General features: G+C 33.0%; 1 protein-coding gene across 1 annotated transcript in view; it reads left to right on the forward strand.

The window, feature by feature from the left end:
* LOC129224520 (HSPB1-associated protein 1-like) overlaps window positions 1–27,567 on the forward strand; it is a gene marked incomplete at its 5' end in the record, with an annotated part of 29,696 nt that continues 2,129 nt past the window's right edge. Inside the window, 5 exon segments of the mRNA XM_054858985.1 lie at window positions 1–181; window positions 4,339–4,529; window positions 7,290–7,426; window positions 18,213–18,345; window positions 26,680–26,799. Of these exon segments, the coding sequence (XP_054714960.1) occupies window positions 1–181; window positions 4,339–4,529; window positions 7,290–7,426; window positions 18,213–18,345; window positions 26,680–26,799 (762 nt within the window).

Here is a 27,567-nt window from a genome sequence, read left to right on the forward strand (position 1 = left end):
ATGTCTGATGAAAGTCAAAGTGATTTCCCTTCCCCTGAAATTTTAAGAGAAGCTATATTGAATCACCTCGAATATCCTGTGGTTTTTCGAAATCATTCCAAGTCTTTGAATCTTCCCAATATCATGGAAAGTTGTGGAAATATTTCTTTAGATTTTCGTGTTGTATCCAAATCTTACATTGGTAATTATGTGTTGAGTTTTTTTTTTAGTGAATCAAGTGTACTAGCATTATATGAGCATTGACCAATAAAAAGCCACCGACCGATCTAACTTCATCGCTAGTAAAAATGAAATCTTCTTTTGAATTTGTTCAATTCATCACAACTAATCGTTTTTTAAAAACAATTTGAAATACGAAAATATTGATTGAATGCTTTAAATACGAAAAGTCACTATCCCATTCCAGACATTTATCTGAAAATCAGTTTTTGTTTATTTTGAAAGTCAAGACAAAGAGTCCTTTGACATTGGATCATTTCTTTCTTTTCTTCTTTCTTTCACACACACACATATTGAGGTTTCTGCTATTCCACTAGGGAAGCTTATACCTCTATTAATCCACACAATGTTTCCAGAATTTTGTTTTCCAGGACAGCACACAGACAACACAATAGATGGTGGTGCCATCTATGAACAGTTCGAGAGACAATTTAGAACCAGGCCAGGAGCCGAATAACTTCCTAGTCTGGCACCTCCAGAGGTATCGTTTCACTTGGAGGACATTGTGACCACGAGCATATTTAACGTCGCTCAGCCACCATTAATGACGACAGTGGGTCTTCGACCAGTGAGTTTCGAACCCGAGACCCTTCGGTCCCGAGTCCAATGCCTTACCGATCAGGCTACCACGGCCCCTGGATCATGTTTTAATTCAATTTCCTGATGACAACAGACGCTGAGTGAAAATTTTGAAATAAATTACAAAGCTCGCTAATTTGTTTGTTTGAGCAAACATTTAAAAAAAATAATTCATTTAAGGAATTTATATTAATTTTTCTTTTAGTTATTTATTTAAACTCGACTGTTGGGATGTTTATTAGCTGAAAATTATTTGATCGTTGTGATAAAAATGACAGTGAAGAGAGAGAGAGAGGTAATCATTCTTAAAAAAAAACAAAATTTCTAGAAAGTTTTAGAATGCATTAACTTATAGAAAAGTATTGTAAAAAAGAATAAAGACCAATAAAAGAATAATATCTTTTCTACTAAGTGAGCTTTGTTGTTAGTTTATATGATCTTAATAGCCTGTGGCTTATCCAGATTTGTAGATAACAGACATTTTTAAAGCTATGCACAATTCTAATATTATCGTGATAAGGCATTGCAAATAGAATTTTAAAAATCAAATTTTTATTTTGGAGTCTCTGACGCTTTTTAGTTTGTAGCATTTTTATAATTGAATTTATGTTATATGCCTGGTAACAGAAACAGTAGGACGTTGTGATGTGAGTCACAGATTCCTGAGAAAGTCTAGAAATTTTTTTTTTAATTAAAAAATCTTAAACTTCAGCCATAAAATATTTTTACCACTTTTTCTGGGATATGATTCACAAAAAGTATGTACTTGTATTAGCATCTTATTTTTGAGCATTTGTCCATGCTGGTCCAGATTTTATGATTAATCCAACATTGATTTATCTTGCAGACTTAAAATAGAAGAAAATAACCAACATTTTATTGCACAAAATTTAAGGTTACTGCAGACTTGTGCAAGGGTGGAAACTCTGCTCCAATAGTGCCTAACTGCTCCTTTAGAACCTATAGTGTTAAACTGCTCCTATTTTGAAATCCTGCTTGGGGGGGGGGGGAGTAATTTGGGTATAAGTTATATTTTATTAAATAATTTCAAAACTAATCATTTGATATGTCTACAAAAATTCACAGTTGTAAAAATCATTCTTACCTATGAGTACATGCTGAAAAAATTTAATTTGCCAACTTCTTGGGGTATCCTAGGTTGTTTTAAAGTAAAGAAAAAAAACGATACAAACATTTGCTATTTTTACGTAGTTTAAATTATACTAGACTAGGAGAATCCGCATGGCTCTGCTCGTGCTATAAAATAACTTAAATTAACATTGTCTTATTGTTACTTCTCTATCACGAAAGTATTCCTCAGTTAAAAGATTAATAATACAAAATTTCACAAAAATGTCGTTTTGTTCTAAGAAGTCCAAAAACTTGATTCATAAAAGTGTCATTTCATCACGGAGCAAAAAATAGCACAAGCATTGAGGAAAAAGGAATATAATTTTTTTTTCTCTATCTGTTTTTAATATTTTAGCAATGAAGTGCAGAGGGGGAAAAAAGTCAGCTGAAATGAAAATAATTTCACCGTAATTGCTTAAACCTTAAAAAAAAAAAAACTGTTTCTGTTACACATGGAATTGCTCCGAACTAAAAGGCATTATTTTCTCTATTGTAATTAAAATAGCAGGGCTATGGACATTACTGAATGCCGTGGATTGCTGTAAAATAAAATCCCAACAATACATAAATGTGAAAAGGAGCCAAGTTCGATCAAAATGAGGCGCTGGGTAGACAGTGTCGCTGATAAAATAGTTCAGATCTGAACAGGTACCAAGTTTCATAGCTGTTCTTCATAGAAATTGGACTGTCCCATGTTTTTCAATTCATTCAGAAAACAATTTTTTTATTTTCTTTGATTCCAGATTTTAAACTTGAGGCAAGTTTTGATCGTCAATAAACAATTTCCAAAAAATTCGACTGCTCCGATTATACAGTAACTTGCCAAGTTTAAATCCGGGATCAAAGAAAGTAAAAAATTGTTTTCAAAATTAATTATAGAACACAGGACAGTCCAATTTCCATGAGGAACTGCTATGTTATCGGTTGAGATCAGAATCTTGTTGGTGACACCGTCTAACCAGAACCTCATTTCGATCAAACTTGGCTACTTTTCACATTGATATTTTGTTTGGACATCATTAAGTTTTGAAAGTTAAATCATAGTAATGTTCTTCTTTAGAATTAAATGTAAAAGCGCGTACAAATACAACTTCCATTCCCCCCTGCTTTTACAATGCATTGGTTTCTTTTCATTAGCAATTTCGAAGATATTTCAATAACTGGGGTTTAACAAAACATCGGTAATTTTAATGGAGATTAGATTTATTTGAACTTCATTTTTAACGGATTGTAATTTTTTTTCTTTTGGAGATAGAAGTTTTTTTTTTCGACCATAGGTCGAGATATTTTTGGAGTAAAAAATGTTACTTTTTCCAGTGATGTCAAAAAGAAAACTGGGACAATTCCTTCACTTTTTATTGATAGATTTAATGAAAAAAACTACCTAAATTTCAGCTAAGTCTAAAAAAATTTGAGCTAAAAACGCAAATTACTCCCGTCATAATGAAGTTAGAGCATTGAAACAAATTGTTTAAAACACGGAAAAATCTACCTTTTTCAATGATATATAATATTAATATGTGCAAGTAATTTTTCACTCCTTTAATAGCCAATAATAGGCAATTTACGTGAAATTTGGGCCTAAATTAGAATAAAAAAGAACAATTTATCGGATTTTTTTCGAATTATAGCCTATGTCACTCAGTAAGAAGGCACCTTTCATACCATGAAAGAATTTTCCAAATAGTTGCAATGGTTCCGGAGATTACCCCAAACATATAAACACACAAAAATTCGTCCTCTCTCTTTATAATATTAGTATAGATTTCAGTATGATTCTTAAAAACTAATATGAGAGTTTGTTTTTAATTAGTAAACTTAATGTTATTTATTTTCAATTGTTTACTTTCACAATAAGAAATTAAGCCTTTCTTTTTCTAGTAATATGTATTAAAATTCTTTTTCTAGTAATATGTATTAAAATGTACTGCAACTATGTTCAACTGCCTCATTTTGTTGAATTTATTTACTTCTACAATAAAAAATTGCTTAACATTAGTCATACCAAAGTGTAATCAGCATTTTCTTTGTGCATTAGACAATCATTTTATTTCATTATGAGTTTAATATAAAAAGTAATTTACTATTAATAAATATTGCAATAAAATTATAATTTAACTGAATTATGTAATAATTCTATTCTTTTGCATCATAGCAATAATTTTATTTATTAAACATTTGGAAAATCAGTGGTTCTTCATGTCGTCCAGTTTCATCCATTTTGCCCAAGTTCTACCAGTGTCTCAGACTAAAAATGTAGACATAATACCAACCCTGCCCCTAGGTGTAAATCCTTGATGTAAAAGAGATGTATTTAAAATTTTTCATCAAAGTGTGAATCCTTGATGAAAAAATTTCAATACATTTAGAGAATATTGTTTTTTCAAACTTATTGTTTCATTTTTTTAGGTATCGCTTGGGAAAATTCTGGTGACTATGTAGAAGCATCTGTATCTGAATTTTCAGCGTGGCAAAGAGAGAATTTCTCCCATCTTTCTGAAACTAATCCTTTTTATAAGTTTCCAAAAGAGAATTATTGGGCATACTCCAGTTATAATTATATGAAAAATGTATTTCCAGAAGGGTCAGATATATTAAAAGTATGCAGGTATTGTTATGATCAAAATATATACACAATATTTTTGACTTGTGAATTTTCTGTTTTTGTAAAAGTTATAATTTTGCATAAGTTTTAATCTATTTTCAGATTTACTAAATGTAAAAAGTTAGTGCCCTTTTCATATACAGCTGAACCCCGCTTTTAAGAACCAGGAATATAGTGAACACTCGGTTGTCGTGAACTATTTTACTCATCCCATCCAAAATCTGATTTCACTGATGATATGTTGTGTACATATAGTGAACAGCAGAGAATCTGAAGTTCGTTTATAGTGTACTCAGAGTTCATTTCCATATATTTCTCTTTTCAGTAATACAATATTTAATGCATAAGAGTTGATGTAACTGGAGTTCATAGCATTCCGTTCGCTGTGTCCAAATTTTTTTCCGTGTTCATCCCTTAGGACAAACAAGTTCTCAAGCAACATTCTTCTGAGTGTGTTAAAATAGTTCACTATTCAGGGGGATAGAATTCATAATGTCAGTATTTCTGCATGTGCTAAAAATATTTTTCCATAGAATTTGGATATAGGGCACCATTAGTTACAGCAGGAGTTCTCGAACTGGGTGCTGCGGTACCTTGGATTGCCGTTGAAAGAGGGAGAGGGGAGTGCCTTGTGAGTTACTGTGGTGATAATAATATATATATAATGCAACTACAGACTAGGGTGGTGTGAGAAAATTTTAATTCTTCACAGGGTGCCGCAAATCAGAAAAGTTTGAGAACCCTGGTTACAGTGAACCATTAGATCCCCAGATGGTTCAGATGGTTCATAATAGCAGCTGTATATTCATCTTCCTCTTTCCCTTGTAGTTTTAGGTGCAACTTACCTAACTGATTCAATTATACTAAGTAAAGTTAAGCTTAAAAAACTATGTCATAGTTTTGGAACTAATGAGCATACAAATTTAAATATGAATATTAATTCAGAATGGATGGTCAATGCCTTTTTTTTTTGAGGGGGGGCGGGGGTACCCCGCTCTGGGGGGCTATGCCATCATGGGCTTCCAGAGTACTGACCTTTCGGCCGGTGCCCCCTAAACCCATACGGGAACGAAATCCAACCACTTAGGACTCTAGACACCGTGGACCCAGGTACAGACCTGACTCCGGTGGTGCCCATTGCCTACATTCTGTTCCACTCGATAGCCACTGGGCAGATACAGATCTGCTCAAGCGTAAGTAAAGAGTGGTAGTTTTACATACGTGGATGCTACACCATCGCAAAACCCTCCCCATTTACCCGGGCTTGGGACCGGTATAGGGACGGGCCTGGTCCCCCAAAGACCAAACTCCACCTACAGCTGGGTTTGAGGGGCGGGGGTATTTGATCACGCTTTGTAGCTCTTTATGGAATGTGTATGACCATATCAAGTCTAAACAAATTCCTCTACCTGTGAGCAAGAAAATCCAACAATGTTTCACTGTGAAACCCTCACATCTTGACACTTTGAGCTCATTAGACAGAATCAAATTACAATTAAATTATTTTCAGTAAAATAATCAATGAAAACATCTGCAAAAGTTTATTGTAGGAGTTTCTGAGAAGTGATAAAAAACCTTTGTTATTGTATCCCATGTTTGCTATCTGAAGAATTGCAGGTCATGTACATAAGCTGGTTTTGAAAGCAGCAGATTTTAGTCTTTGGCATGAGTGATAAAAAGCTTGGCTAAGGAAGTTTGCAATAGATGAGAAAAACCGCAGCTGTAGCATAGTTGATCATTCGTTCTAAACTTATCTCATGGGAGAAGGATAACATTATTGAACCCCTTACTTACATTGACAAGAAATACACAAAACCTTTAAAGTATAGAAAAAAATTGAGAGCGTATTCTTTCATGTTGAAAAGGTAGGGATTAGCTACTCAAATCTCTTTTCACTTAAAAATCAACTCTATAAAAAGTAAGATTGTTTAAATTGTTGTTCAAAAAGTAAGCAAACTCTTTTTGAAGAGTTTAAGAGTGAAATAAAAAAGTCAATGAAGTTGTTTTTTTATGATTTCAACCTTGTCCAACAATTAATCAAAATTATGTTAGTTGAATTTAATTAATACTGACAAACTATTAATTAATTCAATAAATATAATTTTATTAAAATATTGTTTAACTGAGTGTTTTTAAACCGGTTAAGACATCGCTCCAGCTATGACAACAGTTTGTAGACAGCCCCAAGTATGACTGTATTTTGTTTTATATTTTTATCATGTTAAAAGTAATTATGATCAGGGCTGTTGAGTCTGAGAAAAAAATAACTGACTCTGAATCCTAAAGTTTTAAAGACATCAACTCCTTTACTCAAAGATCAGTTCAAAAATAGTTAAATGTTTTTGGAAAAGAAAAACTGGAGCAGGATGTTAAACAAAGAATTTTAAAAAATAAATAGAGCATAAGCGACCTATCAAAATAGGGAGAGGTTGGCATTATCCAAGCCTTGTCCCATCCTTTCCCTTCGCTGCAGGGTAGGACTGGGTGGCCGTAAGGGTGTGAGATGTCTGAATCGAATTCTGACTCCGTAGCCCTGCCAGTGCTGTTGACTTGAAGGAAAAAGGACCAATTCTGACGCCTGAGAATTTAAAGCTCCTGACTTTACTTCAAAATCAGTCTTACTCTGCAGACTTGGCTGTGACATTATGCTGTTGCTGTAGTTATTCTTATTGTTTTGATCCATAGGATGTAAATGTGATATGTACATAGTCATTTTTATTATATATTTCTAATAGTTTATGAATCGACATTTTAGGTGTTAAACTGGAATGCTTTTGGCTTTCCTGAAGTTGCTGCTACTGATTGTGCTTTTTGGATAGGAAGTTGTGGATCATATACACCTTGTCACTTTGATTCTTACGGCTGTAACTTAGTTGCACAGATTGAAGGAAGGTAATTTTATTTCTGCATGGAGTTATTTTTAGCCAACTTTCCTATCCAACAAAAATGATTTTGGAAGTATTTCTAATTAAAAAAAAAAAAAAAAAACTTTAAAATCATACAAATATTTTTTTAATAAAAAATATCACCTGAAACAAAAAGGCTGTAACTTAGTTGCACAGATTGAAGGAAGGTAATTTTATTTCTGCATGGAGTTATTTTTAGCCAACTTTCCTATCCAACAAAAATGATTTTGGAAGTATTTCTAATTAAAAAAAAAAAAAAAAACTCTTTAAAGTCATACAAATATTTTTTTAATAAAAAATATCACTTGAAACAAAAAGAGGAAAAATAATTTTCATTTAATTTCATCCAAAATTAATTCAGAACATAACTGTCAAAAAAGGGAAAGGTGTCTCAACTTCCCTCTTGATAAATTTTAAAGGAAATAGCAAATGAATATAAGTGGATGTTTTGAAGTTTTGAATAAAACATAGTAAAAGTTCAAAGGTTAGGTAGGTTTCCATTTAAATGTTTTTCCAAACCATGCTGTATAGCAGCGCTTACCAGGCAGAGCCGTCCCAAGGAGGGGGGGGGGGGACAATCGCCCCAGGCGCCACAAAATGAGATGCCGCAAGGCGCCCCTTGTTTACACAACGACATTCACACAAAATGAGGGGCGCCTTGCTATGCTTCTCAGCGTATAAAATGCCCCACTTGTATAAAATGAGAGACGTTTTGTGACCCCCCCCCCTCATTTTGTGTATCATAGATACATAGTTATGATGGGATGAAACCCATTTCTAATAATTTCGTAAATTAGCAGAGTATAATAAATGACTTCAAACTTTTTAAAAGAAGAAATACAGTCAAGTCCTGACTTACGCGAGGGATGCGTTCCAAGACTTCTCGCGTAAGTCGAAATTCACGTTGTGGAAAAATATGTGTATACAATTTTTTTAGAAGAATACCAAATTCTTTTAGACACTTGTGAACGCTCTCAAACTGCTTTAAAGCATTCCTCAACTATACACTAGTTTCTTACATAAAAAACTGAACTTTTACTGCATTAAAAAAAAAAAAATTGTTTTATTCAAGTTGAAATACTAAGATGCACAGAATGAATGATCAACGGAAGGGAAAGACATAAAATAAAACAGCACGGTATGCACAGTATGCAGCAATAATAAAATGTTGCACTTTAATGGTACTGTATAGTATACAGTAACATATTTATTAGTACGCATGGAAGATTCACTCATATTTATTGTCGCGCTACCGTCGACGTTTTGTAGTTGTTCAAGCATCTTGAGAATGTTGGTTCCCTTCCCACCCCCCTTTTCTTTTAATCAGAAACTTACTTTTTCTTCCCATTTTCACAAAGTTTAGATGAAGGTGCCACTACGGTACCATTATATTTCATCAACTTTGATATTTTAAATGAAAAAAATTAAATAAATGAATGATGCTGAGTGACTAACAGCGCGATGCGTAGACTAGTTTTATGTGAAAACATTTGCTGTAAGTGACGCCTAAAGTGATGTAATAGTATTCACAAAATCAATATTTAGTGGCTAATAACGAAGCCGATACTTCCTTCTAAAAATTTCGTATGGTAGACGAAAATTTCCCGTTAGCTCTAAAATTCGTAACTTGTGAAAAAGGCGCGTTATAGCCGTTTCGCGTAAGGCCGAATCGCGTTGTAGCGGGAGTCAACTGTAGCTTTATTTGCTATCAACACTTGAAATAAAACCATAATCATTTTAAATAAATATTTCTACGATGACCAATTTTATCCAAAGTAAAAAGCTTTATAAACTATTGCACTATTAATACAGTGGTGGACAAAAGTATAGACTCAATTTTTTTTTCTTTTGTTTCGATTACAACATGACTCAGTTTAAATTATTTTCATTGAAGTAAAAATGAATAGTTGAAGAAGTAGTTCTAAAAAGATTTCATCTTATCAATTAAATTTAAAAATTCATAAAATTAGATAATTTGCAAATTTAATATTTTATCATTACGTGAAACCTGGACAAAAGTATAAACTCAAAGGTAAAAAATTCAGGAATATGAGAAAGTTTCGTTCCAAAATGTTAATTTAACGCCATAGAATGAATAAATGTTGCCATCAGTGATTGCTAAAAGTTTTGTTTTTGGAAATTAATGAGAAACATATAAATGCACCGCTGGACAAAATTATAAACTCATTTTTTTTTTCATTTTTTCAATCATAATTTACTCAGTTAAAAAACTTTTTGTTCCAGTAAAGATAAATAACTGAATAAATAGTCCTAAATTCAGTATAACTCATAAACTTTATAATAAAATAAATAATTTAATTAAAAAAATCTCAACTTTAATATCTTTATAATGCATGAAACCTGGACAAAAGTATCAACTCAAAAGTAAGAAACTCTGAAGTTTGGTAGAATTTTATTCAAATATTTAATCATTTAATAACCAAAAATGAACCGATGCTGAATTACAAAATTAAAAACTTGCAATACTGCATAAACACAATTGTAAGCTGACAAAATTTAAATTTTTTTTCGAGTTTAATTGTTACATTTGCAATTACTTCAGTAAAACAAAAGCATAGATTTAGGAAAATGTAATTTTGCTATTAACATGGATAAATCGGGAAAAAAAATCAATATTTGAAACGTTTTAAAAATTAACACTGCATTAAATCTAGCCATTAGTGTAAACTACAAACTTTTAAAATCGAGCTGCCCCCCCCCCCCCCCCGTTTTCTGAATTACCTCGAATATACGGCTGGGCATGTAGATTTCACAAGAGTTTCCAACAGCTGCAGTGACATATGGTTGCATGCCGAAAGTATTGCCCTTTTTAATTCCCTTGTGGTTTGGTACTGGTGCCGATCATGATAAACTTTGCGAACCGTGGTTCCCCAAAGATTTTCAATCGGATTAAGATCCGGACTACGAGCTGGCCATTTGATTACTTTGATACCCCAGCGCTTGAACCATTCTTTTGTACTTTTCGCTGTGTGTACACTCGCGTTATCTTGCTAAAATGACCAGTTACCTCCAGGAATCAGATGAGCAAAAGGTAAGAGATGATCTTCCAGTATTAATTGGTAATCTTCAGCGTTCTATCTTCCATTAAGAAATGCCAATCCAGCTTTACCATGCTAAAAGAGTTATTTATCTTTACTGGAACAAAAATTTTTTAACCGAATTAAATTATGATTGAAAAAATGAACAAAAAAATGAGTTTATGATTTTGTTCAGCAGTGCAGGGCTCGTACGGGTCATGGGAATCCTGGAAAGTCATGGAAAAAATATAACAGAATTTCAGACCTGGAAAAGTCATGGAAAATAGGCATTTTCATTGAAAGTCATGGAAATTTATTTCAAGTCATGGAAAAATTTCTTGGACAAAGAGAAAGGAACAGTAGCTAAAGAAGCATTAGAAATCTTGAGTGATTTAACAGTATAGCACATAAAGATATTAAAAGTGGAAAATTGAACGATCCGAAAATCAAATCTGAATTTTGAAATCTCATTGCATCCACTTCTGTCACAGCCGCTTGCCATTTTTTGCGATGTGATTTTACTGCCTGGACATCACTTATTTTGAATTTTCCGTTATTTTCAACACTTCTTATGTTTCAAATTCTGTAGTAGCAAAATTTCACGTTCTTAGTTTTGCCACGCCCACTCAAAAAAAAGCAATTCAATTGCATGCGAATTCAATTCCATCACTCGTAAGGACTTTATTATTAAATTTATCAGAGTTTATCTTAATTTGTTGAATGTTTTAGAAAATAAAGATCCTAAGTCAGGCGACAGAATACAGAAAAAGAGGAATTCTAATGCTCTAAAACAGTAGTGCCCAACATACGGCACGCAAAATTAATCCATGCGACCCACTGCTACATTCAATGTCGGGAATTAAACGTGTTCTGGAAATTCTGAACTTATTTATATGCATTTGAAAATATGCAAATTTGTAAACAAAACAAATATACTTTTGAATCAGAAGATTGATTCATTACTGAATGGTTTTTTTCAAAAAAGATCTGGTTTAGAAACATAAAGAACTAAACTATGTGGCTTTACTTCAAAGAACCAAAATACTGTCAATTTACGTGGATGATTAAAGACACTGTTGACACTAGAAGGCAACTTTTGAAGCAAATTTATTGAAACTTAGTGATGACTCATTCAACCTTTGTCCCATTCAATATCATTCTGCCTGTTTAAAAAAAAAATCAGACATTTAAGCATCATCATATTCGCTTCACTGAATTTTTACTTTACTTAAATTTATATGATGAAGACGAATAAGAATAGTTTAGTTTTTTAAGTGTGCACTTATATTTTTTCCATTACGAGTAAGTGCTTCAATGAGGCTGTGGCATTCATATAGACGTTTTGCTTAATGCTCATTTCCAAATATTACCAAGTTTGAGATTTAATAGTGCTATTCTCTTCGTGTAACGAGGTCATGAAAATTTTCATTGAAGTCATGAAAAAGTCTTGGAAAAGTCATGGAATTTTTTCATCCAAATAGAGTATGAACCCTGGCAGTGCATTTATATATTTCTCATAAATTTCCAAAAACAAACTTTTAGCAATCACTGATGGCAACATTTATTCATTCTATGGCGTTAAATTAACATTTTCGAACGAAACTTTCTCGTAATCCTGGATTTTTTACCTTTGAGTTTATATTTTTGTCCAGGTTTCATGTAATGATAAAATATTAAATTTGCAAAATTTCCAATTTTATGAATTTTTTAATTTAGCTGATAATATTTACTAATTTTAGAACTATTTCTTCAACTATTCATCTTTACTTCAATGAAAATAATTTAAACTGAGTCATGTTGTAATTGAAACAAAATAAAAAAATTTGAGTCTATAATTTTGTCCACCACTGTATGAGTTGCTGGGATAAAATGAATATCACCGGTAAGAATCATTTTCCTATTATTCAATAGACTAACTCTGTAAAATTATCTTCTAACACAATCCCATTGTGAGGGAAAAAGAGTGAAGTATCCCGACTGCATAAACATTGTGTATTAGCTCGCAGAGTGCAAGTCGCTAAGAGACGAAGAGCAGATTTTTTTATCTTCTGCCTAATTACCATATCACTCATTAGACACATGTAGTGGCCAATGCCCACTACATGTGTCTAATGCAATTGGCTCGAGTCAGCAATGACGAGATATGCCACTCCTTCTTCAGGGTCACACTTGTGCCACCAGGGGCGTAGCTAAGGGGGGGTTTGGGGACACCCCCCCCCCCGAAACGTTAGTCTCAAAAAAAAAGAGAAAAAGAAGAGGGAAGAGAAAGAAAAAAAGAAGAAAAAGAAAGAAAATCACAACGACATTTTTCTGTGTAACAAAAGTCAAAAAGTCACTTCGCTCCCCCCCCCCCCAATGCCATTGAAAATCTGCTCCATGAGTGACCCTCAAGTATAAAGACACCTCCCTCTGCTGCGACAATTTTTTGATAATTGAGTGAAATTTGACACTTCACTTTAGAAATTAGATTGTTTGTTAAATCCACGTATAGGCAGCCTTTCTTTGTCATAGATTCTGCAAATTTTTAAATATGTTTAATTTTATGAGCCGCGCAGTGAGAATATTGCATACAGTCGAATCTGTATATTTCGAATTTCACATTAAAAAAATCAAGATAATGAGGTTTTGAATTACGGAGGCTTTAAGAAACTTTTTATAGAAATTTGAAATATGATGGTGAAAATTTGAAATCGATACTAAAGACAATATGGGATCTTGATTAAAATTCCTCTTTATTAGTTTTGTTAGGTATTTATTCTATTATTACATTATTAAGTGCTTTATTGCGAGTTTAAGGAATCATTTTGACAGTAAAAGAAACTTTAAGCATATCTTTTATTGCTATTTGGTACCTGATTTTTTTTTTTGGATTCATTATTTATCCTCTTGAGGTTAGCAATTGCAGCAAATCTAACTTGGCCAGTAGTCTACGATTTTCCTTTTTTCATCACTTGAAAAAAAACTTATACTTTCTTTTCACTCCTATCATTTCGGTTTTCTAAGGAATCACAATTTTAAGAAAGAGAGCAACCAAAGAACAGTGCTAATCCAGATAAGAGAGCGAAATGACGTTTAACTTGAATGACCTTTAACTATGAACTTTAATGTTCATCTTAACATGCCAAACCTGTGAATTTCACCCTTTAACTCTTCTTCCAAGAGAGTGCACGAAACGACTATCCTTTGGTTAATCTTCCTGGAAAGCCTATTTGTGGAACGCATTTACTACCTCCTCAGCTCTCGAAGACAATTCCTCTGTTTCTGAGTTGAAGAAAATGTTCTTGTTTGCTGCTTTGAAGATCATTGAGCTTCGAATCCGAAAATGATAGCATAACCCCAATTCGAGACGATAGAGGTTTTTGTTGGTCTGGTCTCGTGTGTGTCATAGGTCATAGTCAAAACTTCCTTTGCTAACCAGAGTATCCATTGCAATCACATTGATTCTTCAGCCAGTATTTACTGCGTATTCTTTTGGAAACGTACAGTCTGTTTAAAGTAGTACATTCTAAGTGAAAGTTGTTGCATAATGAAACGAACAAGACCGATAACAAGCTTTTTTCAACTCAAAGAGAAAAATTAAAATGACGAAAAGGATTGCTCTAAAAAGAGAAAGTTAACGTCGTCTGAAGAAAACGAAGTACAGTCTGCAAAGCAGCGTTAGTCCCATCGGACCCTTCTGAAGGTAATTTTATTTTAATTCGAAAGAAAAACTGCATAGCATTACATGAATAAAATGTTTAAAAACGAGATGAATCTAGATTATTTCTATTAGCTTGGTTCGGATTAAAAAGTAGAAAATAAAAAAGACTTCTGTTCATAATACCCGAAAATTGCTGTTGCTCTCTCAAATAGATATTTATGTAAATTCTAAAGCAGCTAATAAAATAAAAATAAATATCTTTATAGATATATCTTTATAAATATAATATCTTTATAGTCTGACCACCGATGAGATTGAAAGCCAAACATCCAGTTTACAGGCGGAAATGGAAGTATCTATTAGCTTTCAGGGATGCCAGCTTTTGTAGATGTGTGTTAGCCTCTAAATTAAGCAGTCACACTGAAATGAACGGAACACGCTCATCAGATATTTGATTTCCCCCTGATTTGGATAGACTGGTTTTGACAAGACGTTGCTAGAAAATTTCACTTTAAATTAAATGGAAGGAAAAGAAAAAAAGTTGAATTTTCCATAACATTAAAAAAATAAAAAATTCTTTGCTTTTGTTTTGTTTGACACAAGTATCGGAATTGGGGCACCCCATTCCAAAGTATGTAAGATTCACCTCCCTCTTATTTTTTTTAATACTAAAAAAATTTACACACACACACACACACACATATATATATATATATATATATATATAAGAAGATCCCCCCCCCCCCCCCCGAAATTCGGGTCTACCTACGCCTCTGTGTGCCACACCCCTTCAAAGACCTTCATACGTGTGGACGAAAAGAGAGCAAGATAACATCTGATATATTTTCGATTAAGAATCGGTGAAAAAAGCATAATATAGCATTTTTATCTAACAATGCCCTCCATCTCGCTTTTTTATGCAAAAACAGTTAAAAAAAATAAAAAATAAAAATGAACTTTTATAACTATTGGTCATCGCGAGAAATTTACAAAAACGTTTTTTTTCCATTTCAAATACAGTGAAAAGAAAGAAACATCAATTTCTTCTTGACACAACATGAAAATTACAAGGATACGATCATCGATCCGCCAAAAATCCATTTAAAACAATTTTCCATAAATAGTCCACAGCATCCATTTTTAATCTGAAAATAATACTTACATGCAAAGATTAAAAAACATTACATATAAACACATTCTTCTTGAACAACTTTAAAAGTTAAGTCAGATTAATTTTTATATTAAATTCATTCAGTTGTATAAACATTATTTTCTACAATTATTAGTAAAACAACTTTAAAATTGTAAAAACAATAGGATTGTAAGATTATGCACAATTCTTAATAAAATTTAAGACATGGTGAATTCTACACTATTAAAATTAACTTATTATTCTTAATGGATTCATAAGCTTAATATATTTATAAACATTCAATAATAAAATTTCGCGATTTACACATTATGACAGTACCAAGAAAACTAGACATAATACATTCAAAAAAAAATTACATGAAAGATTGACTTGCACAACCCAATCTGACACTAATGTTTTTCTCTTTCAAAAAATTTATATCCACTCCCCTACCCTCAAAAAATCATAATATAGCATTTTTATCTAACAATGCCCTCCATCTCTCTTTCTTACACAAAAACAATTAAAAAAAATAAATATAAAAATGAACTATTATAACTATTGGTCACCGCGAGAAATTTACAAAAACTTTTTTTTTTCCATTTCAAATACAATGAAAAGAAAGAAACATCAATTTCTTCTTGGTACAATATGAAAATTACAAGGATACGATCGTTGATCCGCCAAAAATCCATTTAAAACAAATCAAATCAAAAATCAATGAAAAATATTTTTACAAAATCTATTATGTTCTATACGGGTTAGAGGTTTAGTAAAGATATCAGATTTATTATTTTTACTTCTTACATGTTTTATATCAAAAAGATTCTTATTAATTAATTCACGGACAAAAAACAACTTGACATCTATATGTTTGGTTCTATAGTTTTCTATCGGCGATTTAACAAAATCGATAGTAGCTTGATTATCCACTAACAATAAAGGTTTTATAACATTTCTGGTAATTAAATTATTTTTGACACATTCCTCCAAAATTCGATCATACGATGAAATTTCTTTTACAGCTTCCGTCATAGCTACAAATTCGGCTTCCATTGTTGAAAGGCTGGCACTTCTTTCCTTAAATGTACGCCAAGCTATAGGAGCATTATCTAATAAGACCAGTTAGTCCCCCAAAGAAGTTTTATCATCACAGTTTGATGCGAAATCAGCATCGGAATACATCACCAATTGTACTTTGTTACATTTCAAGTTTAACTTTAAAATACTAGTATTTGCTAAGTTTTAAAAAGACCATATCAATGATCTAAACCAAGATTATTCTGAAATTGACTGAATATATTTAGGGTATAACTGATATCATGTCTGGCATGATTTGCTGAAAATGAATGGCAGTTTTGACATTTCATTTTTCTCAAATTCGGTTTGCGGACAATTTAAGGTCGAATAAAGCATTCCTTTACTTATAGGAAGTAATGAAAACGGGTAATTGAAACTTTTGAATCTTTTTCTAGAATATAACTAAAATATAACTAGTGAACAAATTTCTAGAATATAACTAGATTGGTCAATGGCAGCGGCTCGACCTTTTTCTGTTTTAATGACAGGCGCTTTTTCCTTTCCAGAGACGATGTTCTGAAGATTTCTTTCAATCAGGAGATACATCATGTCGAATGACCACTCTTGATAGTTGTCATCTTTGAGCTTGTCGACTGAAATTGTTGAAGCTGCCATGGTTTAACTCAAAAAATCCTTTTGCAGGAAAAGTTCTAAATTTAGTGGTTTCCCTCCCCTCCCATCTTGAATTATCTCCGATTTCAGGGGCAAATGGCAAAGACATCTTTTGAGCTTCAGGTTTTTGGGCATAAGCTGAAACATTACTGGGGAATCAATTCACCATTAGTGGACTCATTACTCTGGAATTGAAAATAATCGAGCTGAAAGCAGATGTCATCTCATTGAAGCCGAGAGTGCCAACAAACAAACTGGTAGATAAAGTAAATTACCTCACCAGAAGAGTCCGTAGGCATGGTGCGATTTAACTTGTAAATTGAAGGCAAAGCTGAGTTATAAAGCAGTAAGTTACCGCCCTAAACCAGTGCTAAGGTATAACTGCATTCAGTATACAGACAGCCTGGTCATCCCATTCAATGACTGCTGTTTTGTCCTTGTTATGGACTCATGCATCTCAAATAGGGAATAAACAAGTTGGTGGCATATGTCATCTCACTGAAACCGAGAGTCGACTCTAGGCTTCAATGAGATGACATACTTATACTACTGTGCTTAGCACAAAAGTCGTGTCTGCACTTTTTATCATAATTTAGCTACAGTCACCAGGTGATTCTTTGTCACATATTTCACCTAAATACAACGTTTTATGATCATTTGTCGATGGAAAATATTTAAAAAAAAATTTTCTATTAAGGTTGCATCTGAATCAAATACTTGGAGGCGTGAAACTTTCACCTTTTGAACTCACCTGCAGATAACGACTCTTACGCTTAGCACAGAATTATACGGCATACAAGAAGGATGACGTACTCAACAGAAAAGCACTCAATTCTCTATGTTTACCACACTTTTATATGTGTAGGAAAATGTCTTAAAAGCGATTCATTTAAGAAATCTTGCTTCTAATGTGCATGCATGAGTACACCCAGTCACTCTTTTGAGTTATTAAAAAACATTGGATTACTTAATAGATGTAAAATTATGTCTGTGTGGGTAAAATTATATCTAGAGTGGGGGTCCTCATCAGCTTTTAAAAAAAATGTCTATAAAATTTATGTGATTTTGATATGTACTTACTCATTAAAAGAGTAGGGGTGAGGGGTAGTACAATTGAATAAAATTAATTTATCTATCATATGAGTGATAATTTTCAAAATAGTCTGCAAAACACATACCCAAAAAGCTCTTTGTAAAATGAGTATTCAGAATTTAAGTAGAAATAAGTTAATTGTTCAGTAATCATATTAAGTTCTGTAAAATATTTCAGGAAAAGGTGGGTGCTTTTCCCTCCCACTGATGATTCTTTCATGTATCCATCAAGAATTCCATACGAAGAGTCCAGTGTTTTTAGTTCAGTAAACATAAAAATGCCAAATTATTCTGTTCATCCTCTCTTCAAGGTATGCATATTTTAAAGGAAAATAATATAGTAACCCCTTGTTATATTACTCATTTGGCTGTACAGTGGAACTTTGGTAACTTGATACACGGATAACTCAACTACCCCGGTAACTCAACATTTATTTTTCTCATGGTTGGCCCAATGCTATATTTCAAAAGCAATACCCCCTCTAGCTTGACACACATTTGCCTACAAGCACTATAAGTGGGTATCCAATTGCTATTCTAGTCCAATTTTTGCTACCAACATTCTTCAGGGTTCGTACGCTCCGGGAATTCCGGGAAAACCGGGAATTGTCAGGAAAAATAACACTGTCAAAAATGTCAGGGAAAAGTCAGGGAGTTCTCAAATTTTGTCCTCCAAAATTTTTTTTTCCATTTTTTTCCCAAGGAATTAACTACCATGAGATCTAGTCTTCGTTTTTATTGTGATTTCACGAAAAAAATTGTAAATTTTTATCTAAACCGACGCTGGCACTTAAAAACTGCGATCGAGAAATGAAGGTTTTTTTTTTTTTTTTTTTTTTTTCACAACGAAAAATGCGCCAAAAGATCGAAGATTTTCTTACATGGAGTCAGTGAGGGGAACGCATTTCTTTCTACTGCCTAAAGTTTTAGATGGGTTGCCACAACATTCTGTTCGGTTCAGGGTTCGTACGCTCCGGGAAAACTTGGAATTATCATGGAAAATGACATAGTCAAAAATGTCAGGTAATTTTCCAAATGTGTCCCCAAAATTTTTCTTTTCCCAATTTTTTCCCAGGGAATTTGGTTTTATGAGATCTAATCTTCATTTTTATGGATGTATTTAAAAAAAATTGTAACAATTTTAAAGCAATGAAAAAAGTGGCGACCCAAAAAATCTTCAGCTGCCGCCATTTTTGGCTCTCAGTAGTTCCCAAGGGAAAAAAAATCAGGTGAACAGCAATTATGTACAAACTCAAAAGGAGAGAAGACATTTTACTGCTTCGGAAGCACAACCTGTAGATGGGAAGATCGATCGGGGAAAATAGTTTTTTTTTTTTGATCGGAAAATCATTTCAGCTACGTGTGAAACGCAGTCGCCATCTTTGGTCATTCACAAGATGGATGTAGATACGATCCTAAAATGCCTAAGTTTCTAAAAACAAAGCAGAATTGGATGTTTTCTTTAATTGAAAACTGATGAAAATAACAAAAAATGGTCTACAAATTGTTTTTCTATTGTTATTTAAAATAATTTTCTTGAGAAATAAAAAATTTTGTTCTTAAAACTTAATCTTATCCTCACTGCCTCTGACGCAAATGTGATAAAAACTTTTCAATGAATTGTAGTTTCATGAAGATTAATTATTTTTTAATTGTCTTCATGCGACAAATTAAAAAAGTTATTTCTTGTTTTTGGGCATAGCCGCCATATTTGGTCATTCCCAAGATGGAAGTCCACAAGACTTTTTAAGTGCCTAAGTTCCCGAAAACGGCATTGGATGTTAATTGCAATGCAAACTATTGAAAACAACACAAATTCCGCCTTTTTTTCCGGATAATTTGTAATTATTTTCTGGAAAAATGCAAAATTTAATCTTTATAACTTTTTTGTTTTAATTGATTTAGATTCTTATGTGCTAAATACTGACTATTTTGCTTTTATTGTATCCTTTTAAGGATTATTAATTATTTATTACTACTTTTATACTACAAATCCAAAAATCTACATATTATTTTAAATTTTTCACTTTGTCGCCATATTTGATCGTTTGCACAATGGAAATAGACTTAAACTTCCAGAAACAGAATTGGATATTTATATCAATGAGTAACATTGAAAATAACATTAAAATGTGCAAAAAGTTGTGAATTTTTGAAAATTAACTAATACTTTCTGGAAAAGAAAATTTGAAATTTTAATGTAAGCGCCCTTTAATATGTGAAAAAAAAAAAAGATTATTGGCATTGGCCTATGATCGGCGGATGTGTATTTTTGTTACTATGCATTACATGGTATGCCAATTGATGCAACAAGTTAACCATATTTATACTAAAATTTAGCTTTGCATTTTGCTCAATATGTTTTGTGTAACCTACTTATAAGAAAATAAAAAGTATTGTAAACCAAAAGCGGATGCTAAAAGGTTGCTGCAGGACTACAGCAAAACGCTATAATATTACGCGTGACATCAAAAAAAACCTAAAATAAGTTGAAAGTACTCTGTTTTTAACAAATAGTAAACAAATTAAAACAATTTTGAACAAAATGTTTAAAAAAAACTTAAAATTTTGACAGAGAAAACAAAGGAAAAAAATCTAAGTTTTTTTTTTTTTTTTTTTTAAATCTAAGGGGAGAAGTTTCAGTTCTTCTGCATTGCTACTTTAAACAATTTTAATTATTTTGAAAATATTACTATTTAAACTTAAATTTTTAATGAAGCGAGTAACCTGGAATTTTCTAAAAAACAACCTGGAAAACCTGGAAAAGTCAGGGAACTTTTTTTAACCAAAAGTGTATGAACCCTGTTCTTTCAGATTGACCTTTTCTCGGACTTTTACGCTCCGGCTTCTTGGTCAGTCAATCCTTTTCTGGAAAGCTCTTTTAGAGAATTTCATGTTTTATCCTGGGGAGTCAACCACGACACTCTGTGCTGTTAGTGCAATTCTAAAAGGCTAGGATTAATGTACCAAGAGGAGTCCTCTATAGAAAGAAGGCACCATGACATGTCTTTCAGACAATTGTGAGGAGGACTTTTGTTTCTAACAGACCTGACTGCCAAGAAGCTTTTATCTCTTTTCAAAAATTATGGAACGATAACTGTATCTCAACAGAGTTGACACTAACAAGACACAAGCTATTATAGAGCTGAAAGATTTGCTATTTACCAAGGAGGAGGTTCCATTCCATTTGAAAAAAAATTAAAGCAACTAAAGCTCCGGGACCAGATAATATTTATCCAAAAATTTTAGTTGAATGTGCAGAGGAATTATTGGATGTTATTTTAAATATTTTCAATGTTTCTTATAACTCGGGGACAGTGCCAGAGGACTGGAAGCTGGCTAATATTACACCGCTCTTCAAGAAAGGGTCTTAAGGTAAAGCAGGGAAATATAGACCTGTGTGTCTGACTTCAGTGGTTTGTAAGATTTTTGAAACTTTGATAAAAATTAATATTATGAATTTCTTAGAGACAAATAGTCTGTTGACTAGTTTGTGGTATGGTTTCGAGAAAGGTAAATCGTGTACTACTAATTTATTGCATTTCTATGACAAGGTTACCTTGTCTTTAGATAACAAAAAATGTGTGGATGTTGTTTATATTGATTTTCTGTCGTGTATTTTACTAGTGAGGAGTAGAGAGATATTATTTACACATAGTTATTTATTTACTACGGACAACACAATCACACTAACGTACACATAAAGCTACATCATCGAACTGTGAGATCGAAATCGAAATCGAAACCAACACTAACTAGATAGCCTCGAACTAAGAGCATTAGAGTTCTATTCTTTCGGCGCCTGGATCGAGGTTATAAACCATGGAGGAAAGGATAACAGGGATATTATCATGGGAATATTACAATCTCCCACGCTTAAATTACATAGTCTGCAAGATATGGTGGTGGTTGACGTATTCTTCCTGATCTTCGAATAGGAAGATTTTGGAAAGTTCTGGCACGGTTTGAATCAGTAGAAACTGGATCAGGAGGTTTCGTCTCGATCCGAATTTCTGATGGCAAGGGGTCGAAATGATTTCCACTTGAGCTGGAACTCCTTGGATAAATTACTTCTTGAGTTGAAGAAAATGTTACTTTTGGAATTCTGGAAACTTCGCACTTTCTCAATTGGTTGACGTGTCTTTTTATAATCTGGCCTTCATCGAGTTGTATCAGGTAGTGCAGTTTACCAAGTCGTTGTTTAACGCTTCCAAATCTCCATGACAGCTTATTGTTGGTATAAGACCGTGATTGTATGCGATTTCCCACGCTTAAGTTTCTGTGGTCTGGTAGGGAGGTGATAAGTACTTTGATTTGTTTTCCTTGTTTGGTGGACGTAATAGATCTAGTTTTATTCGAATTTGGCGTCCTAGATACAGTTCTGATGAGTCTTTCCAGATTGTAGAGGTGTTGCTCGATAGCGGAATAAAATTTCTCTTACCTTTTCCTGTATTGAAATATTTTCATTTGACATGGTTTTCAATTTTTGTTTAAGAGTTTTTACGTTTCTCTCCGCTAGGCCATTGGTTGCGGGATGACCTGGTGCTGTTAGTCTATGCTTAATTCCAAACTCCTTGCAAAATTCTGAAAATTCACTGCTTTTAAAAATACTTGCGTTATCGGAGACAAGTACTTGAGGTAGTCCATGAACACTAAAAATATCCTTTAACAAACATATTGTAGAATCACTAGATGGAGTGCTTTTTTGAATCTTGATTTCAGGCCATTTTGATTTTGCATCCATTACTATTAGAAAATTATATCCTAAGAAAGGTCCAGCGTAGTCGATATGTATTCGTTCAAAATTGGACGAAGGCTCTTCCCAGTGATGATTCGATATTTTTCCAGGATTGTCCTTCACTTCTGCGCAACTTCTGCATTCTCAGACTAGATGCTCGATGTCTCGATCAATTTTCTTCCAATAGCAATATCTTCTTGCTAAATTTTTCATCTTGACAATACCCAAATGGGTGTGATGGAGCTCTTTCAGGATATCTGCCCGAAGTTTCTCTGGAATGTAAACTCTGTGTCTTTTGAAAATTATGCCGTCTTGTAAAGAATATTCAGGATCATTACAGCTGCCTGATGAGAGTTCTTCTTTCAGTGCTGACAGTTCTGGGTCATTGTCTGTCTCTTTAGAAATTACCTCATATGTAATTGAAGAAGTAGAAATTTGATTTATAGTTTGCCAGTGAATAATATCGTCTTCTTGTAGAACGTTTGGATCTTTTAGCTTCAATGGTGCCCTAGAAAGGTAATCAACATTCTGGTTTTCTTCACTTCTTTTATGTTTGACTTTGTACTGGTACTCACTCAGGAATGCTGCATATCGAAGTAAACGGGATGATGTCATTGAGGGTATATGACTATCATGATGAAAAATTCTATATAAAGGACGGTTGTCAGTAATCAATGTAAATTCTCTTCCAAAAATATAATTGTGAAATTTTTGAACTGCAAATTTAATAGCCAAAGCTTCTCTGTCCAATTGGCTGTAGTTCTGTTCTGCTGCTGTTAGAGATCTTGATGCAAATGAAACTGGCTTCTCGGCACCTTTCACCATGTGCGATAAAACTCCAGCTATGCCGGTTGGACTTGCATCGCATGAGACCGTGATAGGCAAATTTGGGTGGTACGGCATTAAAACTCGGTCACTTGATATTTCATTTTTCAATTTGATGAACGCGGCTTCACAATTAGCAGACCAGTGGAATTTTACATTTTTCTTTAGTAAATGTCTTAGCGGATAAGTAATAGATGATGCATTTGGCAAAAATTTGGAATAGTAGGTAACCATACCTAAAAAGCGTTTCAATTCTTCCACATTTTTCGGTCGAGGTGCGTGAATTATTGCTTCCGTTTTCAAGGGACACTTTGAGATTTTGTTTTGCTCAATCACATATCCTAAATATGAAATCTTATTTTTGAAAAAATGACATTTTGAGCTATTTACATGTAAATTGTACTTTTGTAAACGTTCTAAGCATGCAATCAACCGATCGCGACACTCGGAGAGAGTTTCTCCGTGGATTATTATATCATCGAAATATGTTGCAATTCCCTGAAGACCCATCAATATTTGGTCCAAAATTCTATGGAATTCACTTGGAGCTGACTTGATACCGAAAGATAAACGATTGATTTGATAAGTTCCTTGATGCATAGAAATTGTTTGAATTACTTTACTTTCATCGTCAACGACTACATGCAAATAAGCTTTGAAGAGATCGAGTGTACAAAAAAATTTAGAGTTTCTTAGACTACTTAATATTTCTTCTATTTTTGGTATTGGATAATGTGCATCTTTCAATTGAGGATTTACGGCCACTTTATAGTCCACACACAAGCGAACACCACCGTCGGACTTGGGTATAACAACAAGTGGTGAACCCCAATCGCTACAATCCACTTTCGTTATTATGTGATCGTGTTCTAGATTTTTAAGTTCCTCGTTAACTTTCTCGCGTAAGGCAAAAGGGACATCGCGGGCTTTAAAAAATACAGGTTTTGAATTTTCTCGAAGTTTTAATAAGCAAGTAAAGTCTGGAATTTTCCCAATTTTTTGTTCAAACACTGTAGGAAATTGATTTATGATGCTATTTACTACATTTGAAACATCAATTTCATTAACAGGAATTTCTTCAATTTTATTACTTTTATCAATATCGGATAAATTTATCTTCAAATGTCGAATCCATGTTCTTCCTAAGACTGGGAATATTACATTTTCAAAAAGCTTTTGATAAGGTACCGCATATTGCTCTTCTAAGCACACTAGCTAATATAGGAATAGGAGGAAAAACCTTACTTTTGGTTAGGAATTGGCTGACTGGAAGAAAACAAAAAGTAGTTGTGAGAGGAAATCATTCTAAATAGAGTGATGTTTTGAGCGGGATTCCTCAGGGATCAGTTTTAGGACCTCTTCTGTATATTATTTTTATGAATGACATTGATGAAAATATTTCTGGAAACATTAAATGTTTTGCCGATGATGTAAAAGTTATGGGGATTGTAGGGAATGAGGAAGCAAAACAGCTTCAAGAGGATTTAGATCATATTACTAAGTGGGCGGATAAGTGGGGTATGGCAGTTAATGTAAGGAAGTGTCAAGTGCTACACTTAGGTCATGGAAATACATGTACAAGTTATTATTTACAGGATTCAGTCATTAGGCAGAAAACGTTATTGATCTGGGTATCTTAATAAATCAGGATTTCAAGTTTAGTCAACAGTGCAGCATTGCAAGTAACAAAGCCAACAGAATGCTTAGGTTTATCAATAGATCTATTTCAAACAAATCTAAGAAGGTTCTTCTGTTGTTATATAGGAGTTTAGTAAGACCTCATTTGGAGTATGCTGTTCAGTTTTGTTCTCCTTATCTCAAGAAAGATATTTCTGTGTTGGAAAGGGTTGAAAGAAGAGTTACTAGACTACTAAGAAGACTTTCACATTTAGACTATAATAACAGACTTAATAGGCTTAATATGTATAGCCTGGAGCAAAGGAGAGCCAGAGGGAACATAATTCTGTTGTTTAAATTTATCAAAATAAAAGATGTTAACGGGTTAAATTTTCTCACGGAAAGCAAGACAAGGGGACATTGTTCTAAGCTTTTCAAATCTCAGGCTAACCTGGAAATTAGGAAAAATTACTTCTTTAGTAGGGTCGTGGCACTTGGAACAGCTTACTGGAAGAGATGGTAATGAGCAAGGGGGTGGATAGCTTTAAGAGGGCCATTAATCTTCATTGGGGACTTATAAACTGACTAGGATCAGCTAGTTGGTCCCAGAGCTTGTTGCTGGTCATCACACTTGTATTTGTATTATGTACTTTTCAAAAAAAAAAAAAAAAGAACGAAAAGAAAATTCATTTAATAATAATAATTTGAGTAATTTTCATAATGCAAATGTTAAGCATTAGTAAGTAATTAATGCAGAAACTCTTTAGAAATTAACATCATGGAACCTCAGTAATTTGACATCCACTAAAGTCGATATATTTTCATGCTCCCTTGGGGTATCGAGCTATCAAGGTTCCACTGTATCACACTTTTTTCCCCCTTCCTCTCCTTGAAGAAAATTAAAATTGGCTTTAAATTTAAGTCTACTTTTGTAGTGTTTTGTAAGAAAATCCTTTTCTTTTTTTTACAACTAATAAAACAGGGGTCATTTCAATGTAAGCTGTAAATGCTGCAGTTGAAGTTACCATTGCTTGAATTCTTATTTTACCAAAAAGCAATTGAAATACATTTAATTTCTATTTTATTTTTAAAAAAAGCAGTGAGGGAGATGACTTTATTTTGTTGTTATGATTTAAAATGTTGTCCTAATGTAAAAATTAATTAAATTCATTGTAGATGCGTAAAGCAGTCAATGTTACATGATTTGTTAATTTATATGATTTATGAAATATTACTAGGAAGCTAAAAAAAATGTTGACATTAACAAACAAATTAGACTGAAAAGTTTTGATGTAACCCTACCCCCCCCCCTCCTCTGACAAAATCATTCCCTGGGGCTAAGTACTAAGTAGTTGCTAAATATTGGTTGCTCTGTAATAATAACTTCATTCCCATTTGTAAATGTTAACTTATTCCACAAAATGCATTCTTTTAGTCATATTTTAATTACTTTTATTTTTTGTAGGAGTCTCATCCATATGTTGCAGTTCTTAACCCAGGGGATGTATTATTTGTTCCAAAAAAATGGTGGCATTTTGTGGAGAGTTTAGATACTACAATTAGTATCAATGCATGGTTAAAATTGGTATGCACTATTCATGCAAAATTTTGGTTTGAAATTTCTGATGTTTTGTTAATATCTAATTATTTATCAATCATACTTGCACATCTGCTCTAATGCAAAGGGGGAATCTTTGGCAATTATGTCAGTCCTTGAACTAAACACTAAAAGAAAATGAACATATGTAATATTATATGTGTATTGTATAACATACATACAATACACATATGAGACAATGATAAGCAAGGGGATGTAAGGGCCAAAATTAAAAATTTGGAGATAACCAGTACACAAATAGTAATTGAACCTCTCCTCTGTTTTGGGATAAGAGATAGCAAATAGAACTGGTAGGTGGTGCTGTATATCATGATTTGGAAAAAAAAATTCAATTAAAGCCTATTTAAGACCAGAACTTTTTATGTGTATTACTCAAAACTTGAAAATGTCCACTTACATCCCTTTGCTTCTCACTGCCTCATAATGTGTTTTGTAAATGCATAGCAAAACTAAAACTCTCAATATTTTTGCCATTTCTATTGTTTTAATGATTGTCGATGTTATCTTGAATCTCATTTTAGTTTATTGTGATTTTTTTACAGATTATTAAAGTGTAAGAGAAGCATTAATCTTAAAACTTGGTCTATTCAGTGAAATTTAAATTAGATGTTTTAAAAAGTCTATACAAATACGGAAAAGGTGACTCGAGTTCAAAGTATCCTGTCTTAAAATCTTCATCCTAACTTTTCATTCTTAAACTAAATTAAATTTTTTAAAAAAAGGTGCAAGTATGCA

Source organism: Uloborus diversus, chromosome 6 (assembly GCF_026930045.1).
Source record: "Uloborus diversus isolate 005 chromosome 6, Udiv.v.3.1, whole genome shotgun sequence".
NCBI lineage: Eukaryota > Metazoa > Arthropoda > Arachnida > Araneae > Uloboridae > Uloborus > Uloborus diversus.